Genomic DNA, 26,796 nt, shown 5'->3' on the forward strand with positions numbered 1-26,796 from the left:
ACAAATATGAAAATTGTCTCCACTATATTTGGATAATATATCGAAAATCTCCAAATAAATGATTAACATATTTTTAAATAATATATTTATTTGGAAGAATTTTCGAATATATTTATCCAAATAATTAGATAGGAGACAGATATTTCATATTTGTGCATATACAGTCAAAGTTCCAATTTTTTTTTGCCGGCATCATGGCTAAATTTTGTTCTAAATTCTAGCGGCAACAAACCGGCCTATTTAACCGCGTTCATTCCTTGTTAAAAAATTTATTTGGAAGAATTTTCGAATATATTTATCCAAATAATTAGATAGGAGACAGATATTTCATATTTGTGCATATACAGTCAAAGTTCCAATTTTTTTTTGCCGGCATCATGGCTAAATTTTGTTCTAAATTCTAGCGGCAACAAACCGGCCTATTTAACCGCGTTCATTCCTCAGCAGTGGATTTATGCTTGAATTACCCCGAGAGAAGTCCAAAATTTTAATCTTTAGAACTCCATTCCACGATTTTAGGTATCGCCGCATAGGCCGTCTCGCCAATCTTTTTTAGTCGAATTCCTCGATCTGATTCTCATTTTATTCGGGAGGGATCTTCCTTTGGTTCCTGGCTTCGATTAGCCCAATGGTATTGGAGGGCGAGGGTGGCATTGGAAGAACCGGAATCTAGGTTTTTCACGGCTGTTGCAGGCGCCGGACGGATCATTAGCGCGTGTTGCGCATGATTGAAATATAGATCGGAGGCTCGTGAGCTTTTGGGATCTTTCGATTTGGTTTAGTCAAGATGTTCTGGCGTATGACTGGGGCGCCCCTGGCATCGCCTGTAAGTCTCTAAGCTATTGGATAAGGTTCTATCTGTATATATGTTCTTTGAATTTACCCTTTTGATCTCTCTTACGGTGATGTTGATATGTTGGTTGTTGAATGCGGGGAACGCTGCAGTTTGAATTTTATTATTTTTTGGGGTTTTAAACGTACATGGTTTTAGTGGAGTGGGTTTTGAAGTCGTTTTGCCGTGGTAATCCTCGGTGTTAGGTTTTTTGTTTATGAGTGTAGCTTCCTTTCAGACAGGCGGTGCGTGTTTTAGCTGGTTTGTTGTTTGTCTGTTGAATTTGTTGCGTGCTACTGCCTACATGGTAACCGCGTGTCCTGTGTTGATGGATTTTTGTTTTTATAGGTTTCTATTGTTCTTTATCTCCTAGGTCCCCGGCTTGGTTTATTGAAAGATGATCTAATGCATAGATGTATTATCATGAGTGATTCTGATTTGTTCCATTGCCGGTGGATGGAACATATCCTTTCGCCCCGTCTCGCTTTAAGTCTTGTTTCGACAGTTGTAAAAAGCCTATAATCTTTTGGGATTGATTAGTAGATGGCATAAAAGTTCTTCCATAATTGAAAATTTGCAACGGCGCCATGACTTTCTTTAATATTACGTTTGGATCATTGGTTTATATTGCTCAGGACCCTTTTATTAGTCTCATTACCTTGGTATATATTTCTAATGGATACATTTCTTTTTTGTTTGACTAATTTAGTTTTTGTTTGCAAATTTCAGGTGGATACTATCTTGGACAAGGAGAATTGTACATTGGAAGAGCTGCTAGATGAGGATGAAATAATTCAAGAATGCAAAGCAATGAATAGCCGTCTAATTAATTTGTAATGTCTGATTTAGCTGTTATCTTATGCTTTTCTATTTGGCATATGTGATTTTGGACCTTATTTCATGCCATAGTGCTGCCTAATTAACGAAAAAGTCACTCTTTTCCAAAGGAACATAGAGAGACCCAAGGTTTTAAAGCTCAATATCCATTTTGGTTGCATAATAAAAATTTTAATCGTTATTTTAGATTGTTTCATTGGTTTTAGGATTTAGATTTAGACGTGGTTTCAATTTACTTTTATCATAAAATATTCATTAGCATAATTATCATTAATTTTATCACAATAATTTGTGGTTGGCTGTAGATAGTTTCATCAATTTCAGGATTCAGTTTGAATTTATAAAATATTCATTATTGTCATTATCATTAGCCACCTTATTGCTATTATTTGGGGTTGGCAGTATGCATCAGTTGTTTGGGGTTGGCTTATGAATCATAATTTTCATTTGTTATATTGAGATTTATCTGAAGTGTTAAACTTATTCTTTGTGGATCATTTTGAGCAACATATCTCCATTTAACCTCTTCCATCATTCCTATTCATTTGACACTAAGTTTATCTACTCTAAATTCGGTGTATTTTCTATCATTTGTTGTATATGTACAAACTACATATTTCAATATTTAATCTTTATCATCAATTCACCGCAATCGTTCGTCTAATATAATTATTTCTTAATCCTTTAGAGTTTTGCTACACATTTAGCTTAGCATTCTCATTGTTTGACACTCTCAACTTATATAAATGACTTTTTTACTGCCTAATGTTCATTTGTGCAAAATTGTCGACTCAACTGTGGTTTTACAAAGCTTCCTTTTAAGTCTCTAAGTTATCCTTCTATCACTCAAATCTCATGAAACTTCTCCATTTTAACTATTGACTTTTAACTTTAGAAGTTATATACTCATCAGAATGCATCGGGCTTTTTGTGTGATAGAAAAGTCTCCCTCAAACTTAAGGGAAAATTCTATAAGACGGTGGTGAGACCTACAATGCTCTATGGTGCAAAATGTTGGCCATTAAAAGAGAATCATATTACTAAATTAAGTGTTGCAGAGATTAGGATGCTCAGGTGGATGAGTGACTTTATCCTTAGAGACATGTTATGAAATGATCATATAAGTGAAAAGGTTGGAGTAGCTCCAGTGGAAGATAAGATTAGAGAGAGCCTCTTTAGATGGTTTGGTCACATAAAACGATGACCTTCCGATGACCCGATTAGGAAAGTAGAGGTATTAGATTTGACCTATATTAAGAGAGGTAGAGGTAGACCTAAAAAAACTTGGTTTGAAAATATTAGAAATGATCTTTCTTTATTAGATTCAAATGAGAATTTGACTTTTAATATAACACAACGGAGAAAAAGGATTCATGTAGCCGACCCCACGTAATGGGACAAAGGCTTGATGTTGTTGTTGTAAGTTATATACTCATCTAGATTATAATTATTTTGTATAATAGATCCAAAGTACTTACCTAACACATATATTTATCACTTTATATTCTAATAATTTTAATTGATTTTCATACCACAGAATTTGGATATCATATACTCAATAATTGTTTTACTAATTGTAAGTCATATATCTTCTGAAAAATTTCACTAATATTCTGATTTTCTACTTATTTTAATGGATGTCCCAACAATTATAGTTGTATGCGCATGCAAAAAGCATACACCCATCCATTTTACTTTGGACATCTCTTGTAAATATATAACCAAGAAAAAAAAGATGTGTATTTGATATTCATTATTGATGTAAACCTACCATAATTAGAAACTCGTAGATCATTTCAAAACTATTTTTAATACTAGTCATTTCCATATCTTAAATATCTTTAATACCATTAACATACCTTGGAGACACACATTTTTGCATTACTTCAAATTAAATCAATTCTTGTGCATTTTCAAGATCATTAAAAATCTTATGACGATCATTTCTTTATTCTCTTTTCCCCATTAGTTGCCTTAACTTAGAAATCACTTCCATAGTATATCTACGCAACATGAAACTTATTTTTTCCTCCAATATTGACATAAATTTTCTAAGCTTATATTTCTATTACTTTCTCCCGTAGCTTCGTGTTATACGACTCATAATGTTAATTGTTTCCCATGTAATTAACATGATCTTGAACATTGTCTTCGGTTTTAAATATTACCAAAGTTCTTTTTCTCCAATTATTTGACATCCATTTAGTCTTTAAAATTTAATAGAAAATATTTGATTGTCAAATCATTGTGTTATCCCATAACTCTCCAATTTTGAGCTAGTATTTCATATGAGTTTAAAGCATTAGGTACATGCATCTTCTTTGGAGCTAGCTTGACTTAATTTTTTTGATCAATCAATAATATTTCATTATATTATTGATTATGTTCTTCCAAAATAATTTCCTATTTGAAGTTCAATTTAAAAACTTCTCAAAGTAGTATTTTTATATTTTTTTTGATGTCTTCATCTTTAACCAATATCCTATTATCTACATTTCTAATGTTCCTCATTTGATCAAAATCTCTTATCTATTTCTTTAGCCTTTTTATATATGATTATTTTTTCATCTTCTTCCGCACCATGCATATCATATAAGTCATCAAAATCATAATATCTATTTTGCAAAGCTCATGCATTCTTAAGACTTCCATTTCTTCTTCAATCATTACAAGTGTCATAATTATATATTTTTGTGACCGTTTAAATGCACATTTATTTTTTAAATAATCCATTGCACATCTCACTAGATTGACAAGTCTTCTTTTCGATGTGATGTATTTCTAGATTATTCTAAAATTTCTATGACAACCTCTTAATGGAACCAAGCATATTTGACTCCATAACCAAGTCTTGTTATTCAAGGCCAATAAATTTTTTTTATACTCTTAAGATATACATCGATGGATACTATTATATGACATGTAGTCAAACTCTTTCCTGAATCACCTTATAAAAAAAAAAAAAAAAAATCTCAAAAAGAAAAGGTCTATTTGTGATTTGGTGGATCCACTCTTTTATGCAACTTTATGATATTTTCATTTCTTAAATTATGCATGTGTTATTACACGATCATGGTTAATATGAAATTAAATATTGTTTAACCCATTGCATATTTATCCCGTATTCCATAACCACCATGAATCCTCTCATGACACATTGTACTAGAACGTATATTCCATTTAGATCACTTCTAACAAAAATTGTTTTTCTGAAGTTATGTGTTATAGTACTTAATCCATGTCTTAGTAATATTAAATGTTTTAAACTATTTTATAATCCAACTTAAGGGGCATACACCCCAATCACATTAATAAGTTTTCGCCGATAATTATCTTAGTAATAATCACTCTGTTGCTATTCCTATTCACCTTAACAATTTTTTTATTTAAACTTTTTAGGCAACCATTATTCATTCTCATTCCTTTTGTTAACCCCGATATATAATAACATATAACATTCTCAATATTTTTAGATATGTCTTCCTTTCATTAGTTGTTATTAACAAATTATATTTATTCTTCTTCTAATAATCATTTGTGACCACAAATTCCCTTATTTTTTGATTCAAAATCCTCAACTTTTATGCAAAAAATTTAGTTTCAAATTTAGTTCTAATTAAACCCTTCCTTTTTACTGCAATCATCCTAAGTCGTAGCGCATCACTTAAAGGTGATTTCCTAACTCACCATTTTCTATATTTCATCACAATCAGAAATTGTAGTGTGCCACTTAAAGTATGTCCTCGCATTCACTTGCTTCTTACCATAGTTGGGCTAGGTTATGGAGTGTTGCTTCGAAGGAATTCCCCAGTACTTAGACATCTTAAAATTGGATTTATTTTATTAGAATTTTAATGGAGTTTTAGACTAGCTGTCAATTGAAAATTTTCTCATCCATCTTTGGATGAACAACAACGATTATAAAAGAAAAAGATGCCATTAAAACGGTAGTAATACTGATACATAAATTTTTTTCAAAATAAATTTTGACGTTGAAAGAAAAAAGAGGGCTTGCCAATGAATGAAGGATTGCAATAACAGAAGCAAAGTGTATAAGTGTCATAAATGATTTCTAACCTAGTCGCATCAACAAGCCTAGTGAATTTTGCAATTGAAGAACAAGCTGGCCCCGATAGTAAGTGAATCATGAGGATTATCTATTTATGTTTATTTTATAGTACACATGAAAATTAATAAGAATTTAGTGATAGAATTCTAATATAATTTTGATGACTTTTTTGAGAGTTTTAGCGCAATTTCATTCAAAATTTATGATTTTCAAGTGAAACTCTTAAAATTGGCCGAAAACTCTGTTGAAACTCTTGAGTTTTTACCAAAACTGCCAACACCATTTGAAACAGAACATATTAACAACTTTCGGATCCATTTCAACTAAACCAATTCAAAATTATATCAAAGCCACCGAAACTTAGTATCATGGAGAGAACAAGGACGAACTAAATGCTGTATTGCCTACCAAGTGAAATGTTGTAAATATCTTGTTAACAGAACCATACTATTAATGAGTATGCTCAAGCTTTACGAAGAATATCATGAATTTTATTGCCACTTCAAACCTAACTTAATGTTTTTGAAGGTTTTGGATCATGTAAATTGCCATGTCTGTCTTGTTAGTCATTTCGAGCTATAATTGTATTCCTCGTTGTGTTTGTGTTGCTTATGCTAATTGCTAACATTCCTTTTATGTTGTAGCAAGGTTAGGCTTCCTAGAGTTATTGCAGATCATTATTGTTATGTGATGTCTTTTTTGAAGGTTTTGCTTATGTGTCTGTTTTTTCATGTTCCAGATGTCTTGAGAAGCATCGAATGTTGTCACACATATTGTTTTAATTTTGATACCAGCAATTGACATGGTTTTCTTTTCCTTTTTAGCCCTTTTCTGAGTTTTATAAGGCTGTTAATTTGAGCTAACCATTGAAGATTACATGGTAATCGAGCTCAATTGAAATTAATGAGCCATGATTGGCTAGAATTGAACTTGAACTGAGCCTGTCTTGGATCAATACGAGGTAATTTGAAATCATATTGGATATATATTTAGATCATTGGATGTTTGAATGCATGTATTCTTTTTAAATTATTCTATGTTTTTTATGTAGTCAGGCTTGTATGTATGTTTTGTGGCCCGGTGTTTATAATCTATAAATGTTGATTGATAGATATTGTCCTAACATTTGTTTTAGAATGCAAAATATATCAAAAATTAAATTTAGTTTTTTTGAAATTAAAAATACTGAGTGAGGTCTGGGTTGAATTTAGATCTGATTTAGTGGTTTTTTGGAGCAGGATCAGATTGGCCTAAGATTGGAATGTTAGCAGACTCAGGTATTTTAGATTTCTTTGTAGTGTCATGATAGCATGACAATTTGATCTCAAAGGCTGTAGTAGTTTCTTGTGCATGGAGGAATAATCCATTTTTGTTATTGGACTCTTTCTTGACTTTTGTGGTGGCTGTGATTATCGTTTGCAATCATTATCCTCAGCCTCTGCATGGCTAAATAAGGAAAACAACAAAATAGAATTAATGTGACCGTCTCTTTTTTATATTTGTATAAATTTTTAGCCACATTTGATTTAATTGAATAAACACAATGGATCATTCATTTATTCATATCTCTAAGCTGGATGCAAATTGCTGAAGGCAAGTAAGAATTGTATTATGCGACAGTTTGGAACATTAATTTGGTGAAGCCGATATTGATTCTATTTTGTTGATGTTTGTTTTATATTATGTACGTCTTATCTTACTGTAATTTTCTCCTTTCCTGTTTTAGTCTTTGTGGGAGGACTCAAGTTGAACAGCTGCTTCGTTATATTATTGAAACAGCTCCGGATGAAGCAGATAAAAAACGAACTTTCAAGTAAATTTTGCTCTGATTTTTGTTGATTCTTTGATGAAATCTCATGTACATGGTTCTTTAATGGAGATCCATCTGTGTTTTCCACCATTGCAGGCATCCTTATGTTTCTTGCGAAATTTTTACATGTGATGTTGATATAATATTACAGAGTTTGGTAGAGGATGAGAAGGTTAGAGGAGACTTCATAATGCCTATTAGATAACCTTTGAATTGACATATGCCTGTTTTATTAGCTAAACAAGATTGGATAAATCCTCGTTTTACTTCTTGTTTACTATTTTTTTTCTCTACAGCTGTTGAATCTGTTGTTCTCTTTCTTGAAACCTGATCACCCACATAGTACATTTTTGGCGGGTTGCTTCAGCAAGGTTTCCATCTATTCTACCCTTGTGCAAACTTGTGCCGTGTTCTTTAAATAATGATTTTGTTAGTTAAATAGTAGAAATTTACCGTTGTTTTCTTAAAGGTTGTGTTATGCTTGATGGCACGGAGGACAGCCCAACTCATGAGTTATGTTCAGGTTAGTCAATTTTTTGATTAGGTGGAGCGGAGGTTGATTTTGTGTTGTATTGTTCATTTTAGATTTATTTCTTTCTGTTTTTTTAGCAATTACATGTAGTTATACTCGTGACCTTCTTTTACTATCCCTTCAAATATCAATGTATCTTCTAGCCATCAATGCAACTGTGTCATTTTAAATAATTTAGTAAAAAAGAGAGCATTTGTTACTGTTGTTTTTCTGCTTATTAATAGTTATGTATTTTGATGCAACTCTTTGTTATCTTTTACTAAATAGGGCCACCCTGAAATTTTCCGTCAACTCGTTGACCTGATTGGCATCACGTCTATGATGGAGGTCAGCATTTAAAACTGTACCATTTTTCCGAGAATATCAGATCAATAAATGGCACATTATTTCAGAAAACCCTTCATAGAACACGACCTTAATAATATGTAGTCTCTATATACGGATGAATATTGAAACAGGTATTGATTCGTTTAATTGGAGCTGATGAAAATATGTATTCCAGTCATACGGACGCATTGCAGTGGGTAGATGCCACTGAAGTGCTCGACTTGATTGTTGATAAATTCAGTTCATCGGTATGTTTTTGCAGCATTATTTAGTTTCTTTTCATCTACAAGCAGATTTTTATTCAAAACATTTCTTTGAATGCTTTCTAAGATGTTTATAATTACTGTTTACAATATCGCCTATGTCAAAAGCAACTGATAGGTGAAGCCGAGGTCATATAAAGTCGACCCAAAATGATACACGCGGTATCCATATGAAAAACGTTATTCTGGATTTTATCACAATGTATGTCAAGTGGAATGAATACGAAGCATTGCTGTGCCATTGAAATTGCAGTTTTATTTTCTTAAGCTACTTCAAGTTTCAAATTTATGAGATCCCACTATCAATTATGAGTTTGCAAAGTTTATCATCATGCTTTAGATATATATAAAGATTATAAACTTAAAAAAAAAAAAAAAAAAACAGATTTAGCTTTAGGTGTCGTAATGATGCAAAGTATTTGCAATAGAAGTATTTTTTTTAGAATACTAATTTTAGCATCAAATTCGTCCCCTCATTAGTTTTATTGTCCCTTTTTTCCCCCTCAATTTACAAATTTCTGTGAGGATATTTAATCTCAAAGTAACCCGTTCAATGACATTTAAATCAAGCTTTAGCAAAAAAATTAGATCTTATAAGGCATCATTATTATTCCTTCCACATTGAATTTCTTGCGTCCTAATAGTGCAGCATTTAAATGAATGCTGAATAGATTCATCATTTTGTTTAGTTTCATTTTTTGGTTCATGTGGGTGAAAATGACTAGTTTTCAAGGTGTTAATTTGCTCTTTACCTTGATTTATATTACTGTTCATTTGATTTTGCTTTAGTAATTATACCAATTGGTTTTGCGAAGTTATCAAAACCACATTTTGATGATTTGCTAATTGATAGTCTATGTTAAGCCCACTTTTAGTTGGCATGTTGACTTTATCTTAAACTTTAAGATCAAATATGATACAAGGCTTTGTAGAATATGGGGTTCTTAATGCAACAATCTGCCTCAAAGAGAGTGGAATCCTATGGCTCCGAAGCGGGATTCATTTGTGCCGAATTGCCGCGCTTTTACTTAAGAGATGTGAACAAATTTCTGGCGGCTTCGCTAGGGGCTACTTCTCTCTACATCTTTGGATGAAATATATAGTCTTAGACATCTAAAAAATATAGATGTTTATTTGTTACAACTTTATATTTTCTCGCACAACAGAAGTCAGGTTGACTCTAATTCTTTGTAAGCTCTGAAAGGAGTTGCTGAAGATGCCGCTGGCCAAAACTATAATGTTTATAAAGTTGGGGGAGGGATCAAGAGTCCAATTTCTCCAAACTATCAGAAGTTCATACTAGACGATAAGGAGGGAGTTGTGTTGAACGAGAAGACCACCGTTGACTAAAATGTAGTCCCGAAGGTGCTAAAGAAGCACTCATCTGGTAAGAAGCTCGCTGCTCCCACCAATGCATGGATTCCCAAAAGAGTCGCTGTATTTTTACGATTCTCAAAGGTATCATCTGCAAATTTGAGCACTGAATAAAAAAGGGAATCTGAGCCCAAGTTGAAGTAGGTTGTAGTGGGTTTGACCGAACGAAATCTGGATGGGGACACAGCTCCCAAGAAGATTGTTTTTGTTCCTAGAAGGAACAATGCTGAAGCTTCTACATCTGGTGTTAAAATCTATAGAAAGGCCATAGGAAAGGTTAATGCTAGTCGTCGAGCCAAAGGCCCAGAGATACCCTCTATAATTCAAGAGCCATTGCCTTAGCTGGAGGCAAATGTATCCACCAACAATGGTTTTTAACCATTAAGATAGGTGAAAAGAAACAACGCCAAAGGCGAAATAGAGAAGTTTTTTGGGAGGCTTCCCGTCACTCACCACAGTCACAAAAGAGGGAAGAGTTAGTTTCTTCTCACTTGCATAAATTACTGAAAGCTGTGAAGAATAGAAGATTCCAAAGAAGTTGGAAGAAGTCGGTGGATAAAAATGTTGTCCTGACTTCATAAAATTTCTAGAAGGAAAAGGTTTTAAAGAAACCATATAGAGGGAGTGATAAAAGTCTTCCTCGTTATCGTAATTTGAAGAGCTTGAATGCTGGACAATGACCATATTTTGAGGAAAGGCATCTTGAAAAATCCTACAATAGTCTTCACAAGAAGACTATGTCAAGAAGCATGATAAGCTGAGGCCCCGCCATTCTTATTAAAAATCTATATATTTGAGGGTAACCCGATGGTATATATTTGTAGAAATGCAACCTCGAATCCACAAAATGGAGAACATATGTGGAGTATCTAAGAACAGACAACACGTATGAGTAGAGAACCTCTATAACAGGAAGAGGTTGACTACAAAACTCCTTTATGATGCAATAAATCATTGTAAGATATGGCAAGCTCTTACTGCAAGGCAGGAAATAATTTCTATAAACTCTAGCAAGATAGGAGACAATTCTAATCAACTCTTACATGACAGGAGGCAATTTTTTATATATTCTCCTATAAGATAGGAGGCAATATATATATCTTTCAGTAATACAAGAGGCCATTTGATATATATTCCTGCAAGGCAGGATGTAACTTTTGAATTCTCCTGTGATACAGGAAACAATTTATACATATTCTTACAAGACAAGATGTAACTTTTTAATTCCCCTGCAATACAAGAGATAATTTATTCCTGCAAAGTACGAGACAAATTCTACACGCTTTTGTTATACAGGAGACAATTTATTCTCCTACAAAGCAGAAGGTAAATTCCATACTTCTGTAAGACAGGAGTCAATTTTATTTATTACATGAAATGCATGAGATATTATATATATCTCCTTGTAATGCAGGAGACAATGTATATATCCCCCGTAAAACAAGAGACGATGTATACATTCCCCTGCAAGACAAGAGATAAATTCTACGTACTCTTGAATTACAAGAGTTAATTTATACGTTCTCTTGTAATGCAGAAGGCAATTTTCATACTCTTGTAATACAAGAGGTAATTTATATATTCCTCTGTAATGTAAGAGGTAATTTTATATGTTCTCTTGCAAGGAAGGAGACATGCCATACCCTCCTGCAAGGAAGGAGGCAATTTTATATACTTCTGCAATGCAAGAGGCATTTGTCATATCTCCCTGTAATACATGGGGCAATTTATATATATCCCTGCAATGAAAGAGACATTTGTCATATTCTCCTATAATACAGGAGGCAATTTATTTATATCCCTATAATGCAGAAGGCATTTATCACAATCTTCCTAATACATGAGACAATTTTTATATACTTATGTAAGGCAAAAGGCAATCTTTATATGCCTCTACAATATAGGAGATATTTGTCATATTCTTTGTAAAATATGAGACAATTTATATATTCTTCTGTAAGCTAGGAGGCAATTCATATACTCCTGCAAGGCTGGAGACTTTTGCTATATTCCTCTGCAAGGCAGGAGATTATTTATATACCCCTGCAAGGCAGGGGACAATTGCCATATAGTCCTGTAAGGAATGGGGCAATTTATTTATTCTTATAAAAAACAAAATATTTGCCACATACTCATACAATATAGGATTATAGGGGTGTCAATTTGGGTCAACGGGTCGGGTTCGGGTCGAACCTGAGTTGACCCGAGTCTAAACGGGTCAACCCGAACCCGACCAAGTTTTAAAAACGGGTCAGGTTTTTCAACCCGGACCGACCCGTGCGGGTCATCGGGTTGACCCGACCCGACTCGTGACCCGTGATGCAGGTGAGGATTACAAACCCGACCGCGATCGCGACCTCGTGAGTTCTGTCGCGCTGATTCCGAACTCCAACTGCATGAGGCAAGGCCAGTGCCTCTCGTCCAGTCGTCCCTGTCACCACGCGTTGTAACCCAGTGAACAACATAGGGCGTTGACGACGATGGCCTTTAGCAAGCCGCTTGCTTCACAAAACTTATCGTCGTTGGTGAGTGGCGACGTGAAAGGGCTTGGCGGCAGCGGGGAGGAGAAACAATTAGCTCTCTGGCCTTCGCGTTGGCGGCAGCAGGGTGTACACGTTGGTGCCGAGGGCTTCCGTGGCGACGACCGTTAGCGAGCAAACGAAGAGGGAGATCTGGTAGTGGCCTTTAGTGACTGCCTTTGGTAAGCAAATGAAGAGGAGAGATGGTGCAGGCTGTGGCTGTAGGGGTTAGGAGGGAGATCCAATATTCCGTTAGCTGTGTGCAGGAAGATGCATGTAGCGATGTAGGGAAATGAGTGGGAGCACGAGCGAACTTAGCGAAGTTTGTGAATGGGGTGTGCGGGTTGACCCGACAGACAAAGACAGTTTTTCATATTTCAGGTCAAATCGGGTCAAAGGGGTTCGCGGGTTGACCCGGACCCGACCTGATTTTTTAAACGGGTCAAGAACTGCAACCTGAACCCGACCCGTTTGTTAAACGGGTCGACCCGAACCCTGATTTTTCGGGTCGAGTCAATAATTGACACCCCTATACAGGAATTAAAATTTATATTCTTCTGCAATACAGGAGATAGTCCATATATACTCCTATCAAATAAGAGGTAATTTTTTTTTATATATCCTTGTAAAGCAGGATTTAATCTCTATCCTCTCATGCAAGGTAGAATGCAATTTTATATACTTCTGAAAAATATGAGACAATTTATATATCCTCTTGCAAGGCAGAAAAAAAGATTATATTCTTCTGCAAGGTAGGAGGCATTAGTCATATACTTCTGCAATGCAAGAGTCAATTTTATATATGTCCCTGCAAGGCATGAGATCTCTGCTCTATTCTCTTGTAGCACAAGAGTCAATTAATATATTCCTGCAATACAATAAGCAATTCTATACATTCCCCTGCAAAGTAGGATGTCGTCAATACATTCTTCTACAATGCGGAGTCAATTTTCATATTCTCCTGTAAGGCAGGAGACATCTTTATACATTCTCCTGCAAGGAAGAATGCCATTTTATACATTCTTCTGCAAGATATGAGGCAATATTATACACTTTCTTGCAATGCAAGAGAAAATTTTAATATTCTATTGCAAGGCAGAAAGTACATATTCTCTTGCAAAGCAGGACGTCATCCATACATTCTCCTGCAATGCAGGAGCCAATTTTCATACTCTCCCATAATTTATGAGATGATTCATGCATAGTCCTATAAACTAAGAAGCGACTTTCATATATTTTCTGCAAGACATGAAATAACTTTAAATTACTTCTCTAAAATAGGAGGCAAATATATATATATATATATATTCTTGCAACAAAGGAGACAATCCACATATCCTCTTGCAAAATAGGAGGCATTTTTCATCTATCCCTGTAATAAATCAGGTGACAAATTTTTATATAATATTGCATTGCAAGATGAAACTATCATATATATGCTCCTGCGAAACAAAAGGCAATTATATATGAAATTATTCATTAACGAAATGATCTACACATGATAATTAATCTTTTATGCTCACAAACCTAAGTTTGAGCTCATGTAATCAATCTAAGTGATCGAGGCTAAAAGTCAAAATACAGGTTCAATAAGTCTAAAGACCGGGCCTCCAAATTTCATGCTCATAAATCTAAGTGTCGTGCTACTTGAGCAATCTAAAATACTGAGACCAAAATTTCAAAATACATGTGGACATTACAACGGATTTATTGTGTGAAAATCACACAATAAATTAGTAGGGAGTCAATTTGTTGACCTCTAACTAACCACAATGGCACAACCCACGATCCCACTAACCCACAACCTCACTTCTCTCCACGTAATTCCCTCATAAGGATAGAAGCAACGAAAGATACCTCAGTCGGTTTATTGGAATGCATGGACAGAAGCCGGAGCTCTCTGCTCTTACCTTCCATCCGCGACACCCCTTGCGAATCCTCTTCCTCTCTCTATCGAATTGTGACCAAGTTGTGACCCACAATCCTGTCGCACTCACCGACTTTGTTCTGCACGGTTGAAATGGCCGCACATCACCATAAGTACCAAACCTGTTGTGCGACACCTGCTTCTCACACGATCGAACCAATCGGCTATAATTCCGCCTCTTCCTCTCACCTCCATCCGACTCTGATCCTCTGTCCGCTCCTGAGTGCGACTGCGCCTCTTACTGCACCTCCTAACCGCGATTAGGTCACGACCCGTGTCCAGACCCGACGCATTCTCTGCGCATGCCTCCGGTTCAGCTGACTGCACACGAATAGGACGATCCTGTGGCTTCTCCCATTTGCATACCAGACCCAAATCACTTTGTTCGCTCCATGTTCGACAGTGCCTTCTCCTAAACTACAAGTCCGCCTCTATAAAGCAGTTAGTGTGTGAGTGAGGAGAAGAAATTACTTGAATATATTAATAATAATAATTGCTATTATTATAATAATAAGAAAAAAGGAAAGGCGTCACGATCGCCGAATTAGAGGAGTCAAAGACATGCTGTGTTCGATTCTTCCCCCGAAGCCCTCGGCTATTAATTTATTAAGGCTGAGTGGATCTAAAAGGGCAAGTGCCTCCCCAACCTCCCTTTGTGAGGAGGTTGCATCAAAAGGCTGACGAATATCCGAGAAAACACCGAATTGCAAACATGTGCTCGAAGACTAAATCCGGTGTCGATTCGCTCCCCTGAAGCCCTCGATTCTCAACTTAATTCTGCTGGGCGGATTGAAAGGGAAAGTGTCCTCCCTAACCGTAAGGTTGATGAAATGGCCTAATAAAGTTGCTAAAAGTCCGTTGAGAGATTGCCAAATTTTTCTGTGGAGATATTGGAGAGTAATTTGAGTTTTTAAATATTTAATAATTCATTTAATGAAATGATTTTATTTAAACTAATATTAAAATAATTTATTTAAACAAAATAAAATTAAATCTATTTAATAATTAGTCAAATTAAAAATAAAAATAAAAGTTCATTAATTGAACAAATAATCAATTTAAAAGTGAATTTAAAATAACCAATTCAAGATTTCTTTAATTAAATAATTAAATAATCAATTTCAGATACAATTTCAGTTAAATTAGCTGAGCATTTAACTTAAATTAATTTTCATAAAAAATTAATTAATTTAAATATTTCATTAATTAATTAACTGAGCACTTTAAAATAAAATTAAAAGATTAAATAATTAATTGAATCTCATTTTAATTAATTTATTCAAGCTAAAATTAAAACTTTGATTAAAAAAGAACATAAATCATGTTTTTTCACTAACCAACCTAAGTACAAGATAAACAACAAAACTCTCCAAACAAAGCTATCCAAATAAAACTCTCCAAACGAACTCTCAAAGCATTCTTAGACTTTCAGTAGTAGATTCAGTTGCAGCTATCTGTGAGCTCTCCAAGCCCTCCAAAGTCTAAACTGTAGCAAGTATAACATACCTGCAAGTAAACAAACAAAATATCAGCTCAGTGCACTAAAACAAATTAGTACTTGTAAAACAAACAAGTACTAATGTAGAACTGGTACTGAAAGAAAAAAGCGGTACTGAACAAACAATGATACTAAAGGAAAAGATTGGCTACTGAAGTAGGAAAGTTACGAGCACTATTACGAGCAAAATAATATTAAATACTGAAAGCTAGGGTAGAAAGCACTGATATTGGGTGGTAGGACGTGTAACTGCTCTAAAGCTAGCCTAATAGACAACTACTAGATAAAGCATGTTAAATCCCAATTAAATTAATGCACACAGCCTCTTAAGGGGAGCAACAGATCCAAACTACGAGCGACTCCTAAACAAAGTCGTAAGACCCAATCTAAATCTATACTATGGACCACTTCTAATAGAGCCGTAAGACCCGCTATACGGGCTACTTCTAATAGAAACAATAAGACTCACTTAAATGCAAAATTATATGTATGCTACCAAAACCCAACTAACCTAAGTTAAACCTAGTCCAACTTTAGGGAAAATCTCTAGGTAAAAATAACCTAATCCTAAATCATTGATAACTCAGGCCACCTCTAATAGAGGCCGCAAGTCCTACTTTAATTAGGGTGTTAGAGAAAACTTTCCCAGAATAAAAAACACATCCCTGATAGCCTTGGCCACCTCTAATAGAGGCCATAAGACCTACTATATGGGCTACTTTCAATGAAAGCAATAAAACCCAACTTCTCAAACTTATGGGCTACTTTCAATGGAAACCGTAAGACCCGTTGTTCAGGCTATTTCCAAGGGAAGTCGTAAGACCTGCTATGTTGGCTACTTCTAAGGAAGGCTGTAAGACCCGTTATATGGGCTACTTCCAAAGAAAGCTGTAAGACCCGTTGTCCGGGCTACTTCCAAGAGAAGCAGTAAGACCTGCATATTAGGGGAGCTTCTCAGTGAACTACCCTTAACCTAAACTTATGGGCTACTTCCAATGGAAGCTATAAGACCTATTGTCCAGGCTACTTCCACATGCTAAAAGGGATAATTAACTATGAGGACTTGCGCTCATAGGATGTAAAGACCTAGATCTAAATAAAACTTGACACTACCCTTAGTGGAGATCTGGTTAATTTAAAATTCAATCTGCCTCAAGGAGAGTGAAATCCTATGGATGCGAAGCGGATTCATTTATGTTGACGCGCTGCGCTTCTACTCGAGAGATGTGAACAGAAGTGCTACGTGGTAGGAAGATATCATAAAGATTTGAAAATAAATTTTATAAAATTATAATTAGGTTGGTGTTATATGGATTTGACTTTTAGTAGTAAAAAAATTGTTGACTATTAAGTTGAATATTTTGGAAATGAGAATATTAAAATGAATGTGTGGCAAAATTAGAAAAAAAAAACATTAATAAATGATTATTTTAGCGGAAGGGGTAGGCCGACAAATATTTTTGCTTCAAGTTTTTGAAAACGCTTGTGCAAATTAGATCCAACTCATGTAATATTCAAAATGAATGAATGAATGGTGGAGGATGATTGATATAGCTGACCTAAACAGTTTTGATCAGGTTAATGATATTGCTGAATGATGTAGATGCTTTGGTAACTTATATTGCTCATAGTCCCACATGTTAATGATTTTTTTGAATGATGTTGAAGCTTTGGTAAAATATGCTGCTTATGGCTGTACGGAGCTCTTCATTTCTATACTTATGCGAGTTGAATAGTGTCACTTTTGTGGAGACTGAAATTTTATAAAGAAAGCACAACTTCTCTAATTACTAGGCTGGCCTTACTGCTTAACTTTTATTTTGCGTTGATCTGCACAGGATTCAGCTGAAGTTCATGCTAATGCAGCAGAAGTCCTCTGTGCAATAACTAGATATTCTCCTCCCGGACTTGCAGCGAAGGTTTGCAGCCCAAGGTAGCTGATTCAATGTTTTAATCCTTCGAGAGGATGGTTCTTTTTTTTCTTTGATCGTTGGCTCACCCTCATTTTTACTGTAAACTACAGTTTTGTGGGAAGATTATTTCAAAATGCACTGGAAGATTCAAGGCCAAAATCTGTTCTGATTCAGTCATTGTCAGTGTGCATTTGTCTTTTAGATCCTAAGAGATTACTACAATCTTCTTACCAATCATTTAGAAGCCAATTAAGCCATGGAACAGTTGTAATTGCTGATCCAGAGACTGTTTACCTCATGCTAGAGAGACTAGGTAAATTGTTTTTTAACGAGATAGCTACTTTAATTATCTCATTGAGTGGTGGTTATATGACACTTATTTTTTTGCAGATTTTATTTTATTTTTTTGAATTCCTGAAATCAGTTACTACATGAGATGCTTTTGTATACTCTATTTATTATGTTCTACTCGGTGTCTCGAATAAATATTGACTGAATAGAAGGAGCACAGAATGACCTAAATGGAGAGGGGCTTTGGTTGCCTTTTAGATATAGAAAATTGTAGTGATTCATCATAAAAGCCATGGAACAGAGCATTAAGAGCTGCTTTACCGTGTTGATGCGACTGTTGTGGTAACTAGGGAAACATAAATATATGCTGCCAAATTGTAGATTTAAAGATTGTTACACGGCTAATCAAGATAGAGAAAGCATCTATTAACTATAAATTTATGTATGTGAACAACGGCAATGGAAGATAAATTGATGTAGCTTATTCTGAGATGGTTTGAGCATGCGCCAAATTGATAGGAGAATAGTGGTAACGGGTAAACTAGCATATGATTGCGGATGTTTGGGAGATGTTTTATGGAGTTTAATAAAAAAGATTTAGGTTATCTACAATCAACGCAAATTGCCAATCCTAAAGCGAATGAATGTTGCACAGTATGTAAAAACAGACCATTTGTTATTTTTATTATTATGATTTTTGTTGAAAGCTCGAATCAGCTGTTGCATACGTTTCGCTAGGTTGATGCATGTGATTGAGGGAGTGCATTATCAATCCAAATATAGGCTCTATTTGGCATAATACCGAGAGCTGATGCTCATCCAAGTTCTTGTGCTAATGATTATTAGTCCTTTTATTTTACATCCCATTTTTGGTTCTTTATGTTTTTCTTGGGGTTTAGCTCATAGTTTCACAAGTTCCTACATACAACTTGTTAATAATAATCACTACCCATTTGTGTTAATGTATGGTCTAATTTGTCATTACAAATTTCCATGAAGTCTAACTCAAGTACTTGCTACTTTTTAGTAAGAATTTCCATCATACCATTAGATTGCTTGAACAATCTATAATTTTCATGTGCATTTGAATTTGCTAAAAAATTATAATACTGCCAGTTTTAACTGCCTTTTGAGTCCAACAAATGGTCAATAGATGGATCCTGGTTAAAGGAGAAGATGAGGAGTAAACACCACAATGACGAAACAAGCAAGAATGTAAAAGTAGCGTAAAAGTAGAGGACACCAGGATTTAACGTGGAAAAAACTCAAAACAGGGAAAAAATCACGGAGCCACACCACACCTAGAAATCCACTTTAAAAATTGGGATAAATAAAGTATAGATCTCTCTTCTCTCTCACTCTCGCCTTGCTTCTCTTCTCACAGGCACCGTTCTTACTCTTACTCTAACTGAAAATACAAGATAAAGACTAACTCCAAGGGACACAACTTTTTAGAAAATGAGAACGAAAACAGTCTCGCAACACTGCAGTGCTAGTTTGGGGCGCTGCTGCGCTCAAGTCTCTGTCTTGCACCGTTGCAGCGTTGTATCTATACTGCTATGGCGTTTTGCTCTCTGTCGTTCAATGTCAGGGCACTCAGGAACATAGTGTTGGGGTGCTCAGGTACACAGCGTCGGGGCATTGCTGTGACGGCCCAGACATCTATAGTGAAAGGATTCATCGACATACTTTTCTTCTTATTCTTTCTTCTCGCACAGATTAATACAGACATCTAGAAATGATAATTGCATTAAAGAAAACAAATACATCAAAATACTATAATTCACATTACGACATTTCATATTTACAATCCAAAAGTGGCGTCTAAAAGAATAATTCTTCCAAGTTAGATCTTGGGGCGTCACAAATTTAGTGGTATCAGAGCAGTGTTATTGGAAGAATTGATTATTATCAGAGCTGTAGGATTTGATTAAGAGGTGGGTAGAATTTTTGTTAGACTGTTTAATACTTATTGATGACTATAGATAGCTCTGCTAGTTGATGGTTTAATGGATTAAAAGAATAATTCTTCCAAGTTAGATCTTGGGGCGTCACAATTGCACCCGAACCCAAGCAGGGGTAAACCCCCGCACCCCTCAGTATAAACGACAAAATTTGAGACCTGAGACAATAAAATGACCAGATTGATCAACACAATCATATTCCACACATAACAATTATAACGCTGAATCCTTTGTAAGCCGTTTGTTGCCTCTACCCTTTTTTCTCTCCTTATTCTTCAATCGCTCTTCATGCTTGTCATTGTCAATATTCACACCCTCTTCTTAACTTCAGTTGCTGATGCCATGCATCATCCTCGATCCACTTTGTTGACATTAATGTCATTGTCACAGAGAACCTCCACACCATCTTGATGTATTTTGCACTCTTTGAAGTTATTTTTTTCCTCTTATTTAAGGATTTGCCATGTTTCTGAGATATATTTTTATTTAATGCATCTACTAAACTATTTTATTCTTCTTCATACAAAAAAGAACCTTCGATATTAGAGCTCTGTTAGGATTTGTTATTTGTTTTATTTGTTGTTAATTAGTTATTTTCTTTTATTATTAGAGTAGTTTTGTACATGAATAGCTACTGGTAGGGGTGTCAATATTTGACACGACCCGAAAACTCGACTTGAACTCGACCCGAAAATTCCGGGTTCGGGTCAACCCGGACCCGAAACGGGTTGGGTTCAGGTTCAGCAAATCGACCCGTTTCAAAAATCGGGTCGGGTTTGGGTTGACCCAGTAACCCAAAATTGACCAATTTTTGACCCGAAAAGATTCTCATTTTTTGACTCGAAAACTTGCAATTTTTGGTTCGTCCCGGGCTATGATGCACATACACAGACACGGCGACATGGATATGACACGACACGGACACAGGACACGTCATTTATTGAAAATATAGGACACGGATACGGATTGGACACGGTATTATAGTTTTATATTTAAAAAATAGTGTATAAAAATTAAATAAGTTTAATTTTAAAAAATAATTTAAAATAATGAGTCATTTAACTAGAATTTGTGCTTAAAATGATTAGTATTAAGTTGTCGAGAGTCAGACGCCGATGCCGTTTATCAGTCACCGAGAGAGGAGATGAAAATACCTTTAATGCCAAAAAGAAATAAAAAATGAGAATATTTGATGATTGGATATTAAGTGCGGACGTTGATTTGGTGTTGTGGATAAGAAATATAAATTTATTTTAAATCTCGCCAAATACAAGAAATTATATTTAAAAAAAATTCATAAAATATTTAAGATATGCGTTTCGGACACGCGTGTCCAATTTGTATTAAATATTTTTTAATCGGACACATTTTCGGCGTGTCCGACATGTGCCTGAGGAGTGTTGGGCGAGCATCGTGTCGGATACGGTGTCGGACACTGCATGCCTCTTTGAGGAGAAGTGTCGATGCATCATAGGTCCCGGGTCATTCGGGCATGTCGGGTTGACCCGGACCCGAAGTGGGTTAGATTTGTGTCCGAAAAATTGACTCGTTTGTCAAAACGGGTGTTCGGGTTGACCCGAATAACGCCGGGTCAGTTTCGGGTTCGACCCGAACCCAACCCGTGACCCTAAATTGGCACCCCTACCTACTGGAATAATAAACAAGCCACCCTTTCCTAGCCACTTCTTTTCTACGTGATATTAGAGCAAGTTTAGGGTTTTCCTTTTCTAACTCTTGTTTTTCCTTTTTTTTATACTTCTTTTCATTATGTTCGATTTCTTTGTCTTCCCTTCCAAGGAGTCAATCATGAAAATCATATTAAAGGAGAGCTCTAGGGGCTACATGCCTCATATCGTTTGAATAAAAGAAACTACTTGAAGTGATCTCTAATTGTGAAGGCATTTTCTGAAAAGGAAAGAGAAAATTCTATTATGTTGTTCATTCTCTTCTAGAACCAAAAGATGCAAAGTTTGTTCTTTGGGATGAAGCATATTCTATGATCATGACATGGTTTTGGAACACCATGATGCCTGAAATTGGTGGGTATATATGTTTTTAACAATCACAAAATACATTTGGGATGCTGTAAAACAAACATACTCAAAACTTAGAGAATGCAGGTCTCATCTATGATATCTAAATTAAGATTTGTGACGTACAAATAGGATACCTCCTTATCATTGAATATCTTATTATAATGAAGGTTTTTTGGCTTGAACTAGACTATTACTAAGATTTCAAGATGAAGTGTAGCGATGATGCCGTGGTTCTAAAATATTTTGTAGAAATAGAAAGAGTTTTTGAGTTTCTTGAAGGATTCAATGAATTAGACTAAGTTCATGTTCATATCTTAATCAGACAACCTATCATCTGTAAATGAAGTTTTCTAAATCAGAAGGATGGCATTGCTTAATGACCTTATCTATAAAACATCTATTAGGACAACCATCGAAACTCAAGGTAAAGGACTTACTGCCAATGATTCTTCGCTAAAATAATGACACAAATCTTCTTCCAAAGGCGATATATTGTGCAACTGTTGTAAGAAAATGGGCACATTAAAGAAAAATATTGGAAAACTTCATGGAAAGCCCCAAGGTTGAAACAATGAAGATCACTCAAAAGGGCAGGCTTGACTTATAGAATCAAAAGTGGTTAGCTTATAAGAAATCGATAAACTCAAGAACTTTCCCAGTTCTTAGAAAAAGCATCTAGTTATGTTTTTTGACTCGAAATGACACACATTTTAATTTTGTTTTTAATGCTTTAAATAGTTTCCCTCACACATGTATCCTAGATTTAAGAGCCGCTGATCACATGAAAAATCTTGCCAACCTTTTTCAATCCACAAATTTTGCCTTAGTAATAGGTAAATAAAAGTAGCCTAACAACTATTGCAAGTCAAGGGAATATTCATATTTCTCTCAACAATGTACTATATTTTTCTCACATTGCAGTAAAATTTCTAACAATTCATAAAATCGGAACAACTACATGGTTATCTTCTGTACTAATCATTGTGTATTTTAGCGTTTCACTGTGGGGAAGATGATTGAACAATTTAGAGTAAGGGATATTATATATCTTCTTGAAAATCACTTTTAATATTCTTTCATATCCACTCTACATACAAAAATCATTTGGGAAAAGTATTATATGTTAGGGTATCCATCTTTCAAAATCTTATAATGTATATTTCCTTCTCTTTTTGTTAACATTGAAGGCTTTCATTGTGATGCTTGGGAAATCGTAAAGCATCATCGTGTTTTCTAAAAATAATTTTAGATTCTCTACTCCTTTTATGTTAATTTATTTTGATATTTGGGGACCTTAAAAATATTTAATATTTATGGAGCATAGGATTTATCACTATGATTGCACTCGGATGATATGGATATATTTTGTTAAACCAACATATGATGACAGCTCTATTCTTGCTACCTTAATTCCTATGATAAATCTCTCTAGTGTTGACATGAATATATTTTGCATAGATAATGTTTGTGATTATTTTAATTTGATTTTATCTTCTTCTTCAATAAAAAAGGTATTATTCACCAATCTTCCTATTCTCCCAACAAAATGGTGGCAGAGAAGAAAATTGTTACTTCCTGGAAATCGCTAAGATTTATTTTTTCTAAATCAATGTCCAAAAACATATTGTGGAGAAGCAGAATTAAACACCACATGCTTGTTCAATCGAATGCTATTAAGAATAATTGGTTTCAAAAGTTTATTGAACTACCTTGTGGAATTCTTTCGTTTAAACAATTCTCTTAATAAATTCCTCCAAAAATATTTGGGTGTATTGCTTATGTCTGCATTTATAAACAATACCAGGATAAATTTAATCTTAGAGCTGTCAATGTGTCTTTGAAGAGTATTCCTCTGTTTAAAAGGATACAATTGTTATTATTCTACCACTAAAAAAGTATTCACTTCAAAAGATGTTATCTTTTATGAAAAGTAAAGTTTCTTCAATCATTTTTTTTTCTCAACAAAAATATGTTACGGATCTATTAAAAGAAGCAAAAATGATTGATTGAGAGTCATATGAAACTCTAACAAAACTAAGCCATAAATTATACATATATGAAGAAACAATGAATGTGGACAATGTACAATAGCAAATGTTAGTTGGGAAGCAAATCTCACGCACTTGTCTTTACATGGCCTTTTCCATAAGTCTCATAAGTTAAATTCATAAATAAACCAAAAGAATTTGTTTTGGAGCTGCTTGTAGGATTCTCAAGTACCTCAAATCAAGCCCCAAAAAATGGATTATCTACAAAAATTAGGGCACTTTACAACTTGTAGGTTATATTGATGCTGACTATGGAGGGTCATCAGTTGATACTAGATCCACTTCAGGATATCATACACCTATAGGATAAAATCTTAAATGATATGGAGAAGCAATAAACCACTTTTAGTTTTTAGATCTAGCGTGTAATCTAAATTTAGAGTAATTGCGCAAGGTATTTGTGAATTGCTACGGATTGAAATCATTTTAGAATATTTAAAAATTAAATGAGAAGAACTTATGAAGATATATTATGATAAGAAAATTGCTATCAACATTGTTGACAATTTTGTACAATATGGTCGTGCCAAACATGTGCAAGTGGATGGATATTTCATAAAAGAAAGTTAGAAAGTGGCGTGATTGCACTTCATATGTCTTAACAGGAAGACAACTTGCTAACTTTTTTATCAGAGGATTTTGCAACATTGGCTTAAAAAAATATTTTAAGCAAAATTGGAATGGTAAATCTCTGCCATCCAAATTGAGTGGGAGTGTTGAAAGGCAGACTAAACAAGAGGAGGATTTTTCAAGTGCTAGGAAAGGAAAGAAAGGGTCCGTTGATCCATTGTTTACCAGTAAATATCCCTCCCATGAATTAATACACAAAAGAAAGACAACGCGAGGCCTTGGATTGCTCCCTTGCAATCAATTGGCAAGGATAATTGAATGTAACGGTAGGCATGTAGGGGTTAGACAACAGCCATGGGGCGGACAAGCACTATTAGGGATTATTTTTGTATTTTTTGGCTATTGTAATTAGTTGTTTCCTTTCATTCTTTTAGTAGTTTTGTCTATAATGCCTATTGGGATAATAACGAAAGCCACTCTTTCCTAGCCACTTCTTCTTTTGCGCGATATAGATGATTGATACCTTAAATTTCTTATGATCATGGACCTGGCTATTGTTTAGCCATGATAGATTGAGGATTTCTTATCAGGATTAGAGGTGATGGTAACTGAAGAAAAGGTTGCTTACTTTAACTGGAGACGGTCGATTTATTATCTTATTTGCTTAGTGACCATTCAATGTTTTGCCTTGTTGTTGGCTTCTAAATAAAAGTTGATATTGTTGATGAAAATGAACACCCTTTATTACTAGGATTTTGGATTCAGGTGTTTTTTTAGCTCTATTATTTTGTACCTTGATTGTAAAAATAGATCTTCTTTTTCCAAGAATATTTGATCATTTGTGTCCATCAACTCATTATGATTTAAGATTCTAGAAAATCTTTTGGCAAGTTTAAATACCATAAAGCTCTCCTTCCTTTTTTTTTCTAGAATTATTTGGGCAGATTTCACGTTTCAAATTTCAAGTGTTCAATGTTTTTTTTTTCAAGTGTTCAATGTTGTCATGACTGATGTGTTCTAATAGCTTGCTGCATGGGATGCATGTTGTGCTTTTGGTTCCTTCAGTTTTTTTGCAATTTCTTATAAAACTTTCTTTGCCGTTGCTAATAATCTTATTCATGAAGGATATTTGTTGAAGCTGTTGGATGTTACCACTTCAGATGACAACTTGCCCTCCACATTTGGTTGCTTGAAGCCTCCCCTTGGGAAACATCGTTTGAAGGTACCATAATAGAAGTCAATGTCTGTAGCTGTTCTATTTTCACTGTAAATATAAGTTTGAAATCCTGGTAGTGGATGTTATTCAATACTTTATTCCTTTTGAGTGTATATGATTTATATTCTAAGGAAAATGAGAATCTTTACTGAGTTTATCTCACGCATGACCTTATGGTTTTCTTAACTGCATGTCTAGAGCTGGAAATATCTCCATTCGACCCATTTAGGTTTACAATTTAAAATGCTCTATACGTTTTAGTTTATAATATTAGTTTTAACTGCTCGTTTAAATGTGTTTAGATATTCCCAGAGTAGTGCCTGTAAAAATAAAAACTTTTACAGTACAACTTGGTTTGTTCACGTACCGCTTGACTTTGGGGATATACTGTTGGAGTATTCAAGAAAGAATTTAATTCTGTTTACCATGCCAACAAAAAAAAGCATTTTTCTGAGTTGCGTTCAAATTTTCACATACTGTTGGGCTAGAAACCTACTTAATAATTAGCTTTGTGCTGTAGTGGTGCAGATTTATTTACGTCTAGTTTCTTGTATTCATCTATCTTGAATTGCTCTTGAGTGTTAATAATATGGCTATATGTAGCTCTCTGTGTAGCTTGTTGTCTGTGTCACTTGGGTTGGTGTTTTAGTATGTACTTGAACATGTATTCTGCTAATTACTCTATTGTGTGATGCCCATAATTATGATCTCATGAGAAAAAAGTCTACAAATGTATGATTTTTAGTAATTATAATGTTTTTTGCTCAAGA

The 26,796-nt window shown here is 34.7% G+C and overlaps 1 protein-coding gene across 2 annotated transcripts in view; it reads left to right on the top strand.

The window, feature by feature from the left end:
- The first annotated feature begins 381 nt into the window (after positions 1 to 381).
- Positions 382 to 26,796, top strand: part of LOC110104976 (serine/threonine-protein phosphatase 6 regulatory subunit 3-like) — a 46,088-nt gene continuing 19,673 nt past the window's right edge. Inside the window, exons 1-12 of one of the 2 annotated variants that reach the window (XM_028693973.1) lie at positions 811 to 826; positions 1,562 to 1,665; positions 6,977 to 7,015; positions 7,465 to 7,551; positions 7,645 to 7,720; positions 7,845 to 7,919; positions 8,018 to 8,071; positions 8,348 to 8,407; positions 8,539 to 8,655; positions 17,827 to 17,921; positions 18,012 to 18,214; positions 25,935 to 26,032. In XM_028693973.1, coding sequence (XP_028549806.1) covers positions 8,033 to 8,071; positions 8,348 to 8,407; positions 8,539 to 8,655; positions 17,827 to 17,921; positions 18,012 to 18,214; positions 25,935 to 26,032 — 612 coding nt within the window. In that variant the 5' untranslated portion in view covers positions 811 to 826; positions 1,562 to 1,665; positions 6,977 to 7,015; ... (2 more) ...; positions 7,845 to 7,919; positions 8,018 to 8,032. Of the gene's footprint in view, positions 827 to 1,561; positions 1,666 to 6,976; positions 7,016 to 7,464; positions 7,552 to 7,644; positions 7,721 to 7,844; positions 7,920 to 8,017; positions 8,072 to 8,347; positions 8,408 to 8,538; positions 8,656 to 17,826; positions 17,922 to 18,011; positions 18,215 to 25,934; positions 26,033 to 26,796 lie in introns of both variants that reach the window. The other variant, XM_020834300.2, reaches the window with a different exon arrangement.

This window comes from Dendrobium catenatum, unplaced genomic scaffold (genome assembly GCF_001605985.2).
Source record: "Dendrobium catenatum unplaced genomic scaffold, ASM160598v2 fragScaff_scaffold_390, whole genome shotgun sequence".
Taxonomy (NCBI): Eukaryota; Viridiplantae; Streptophyta; class Magnoliopsida; order Asparagales; family Orchidaceae; genus Dendrobium; species Dendrobium catenatum.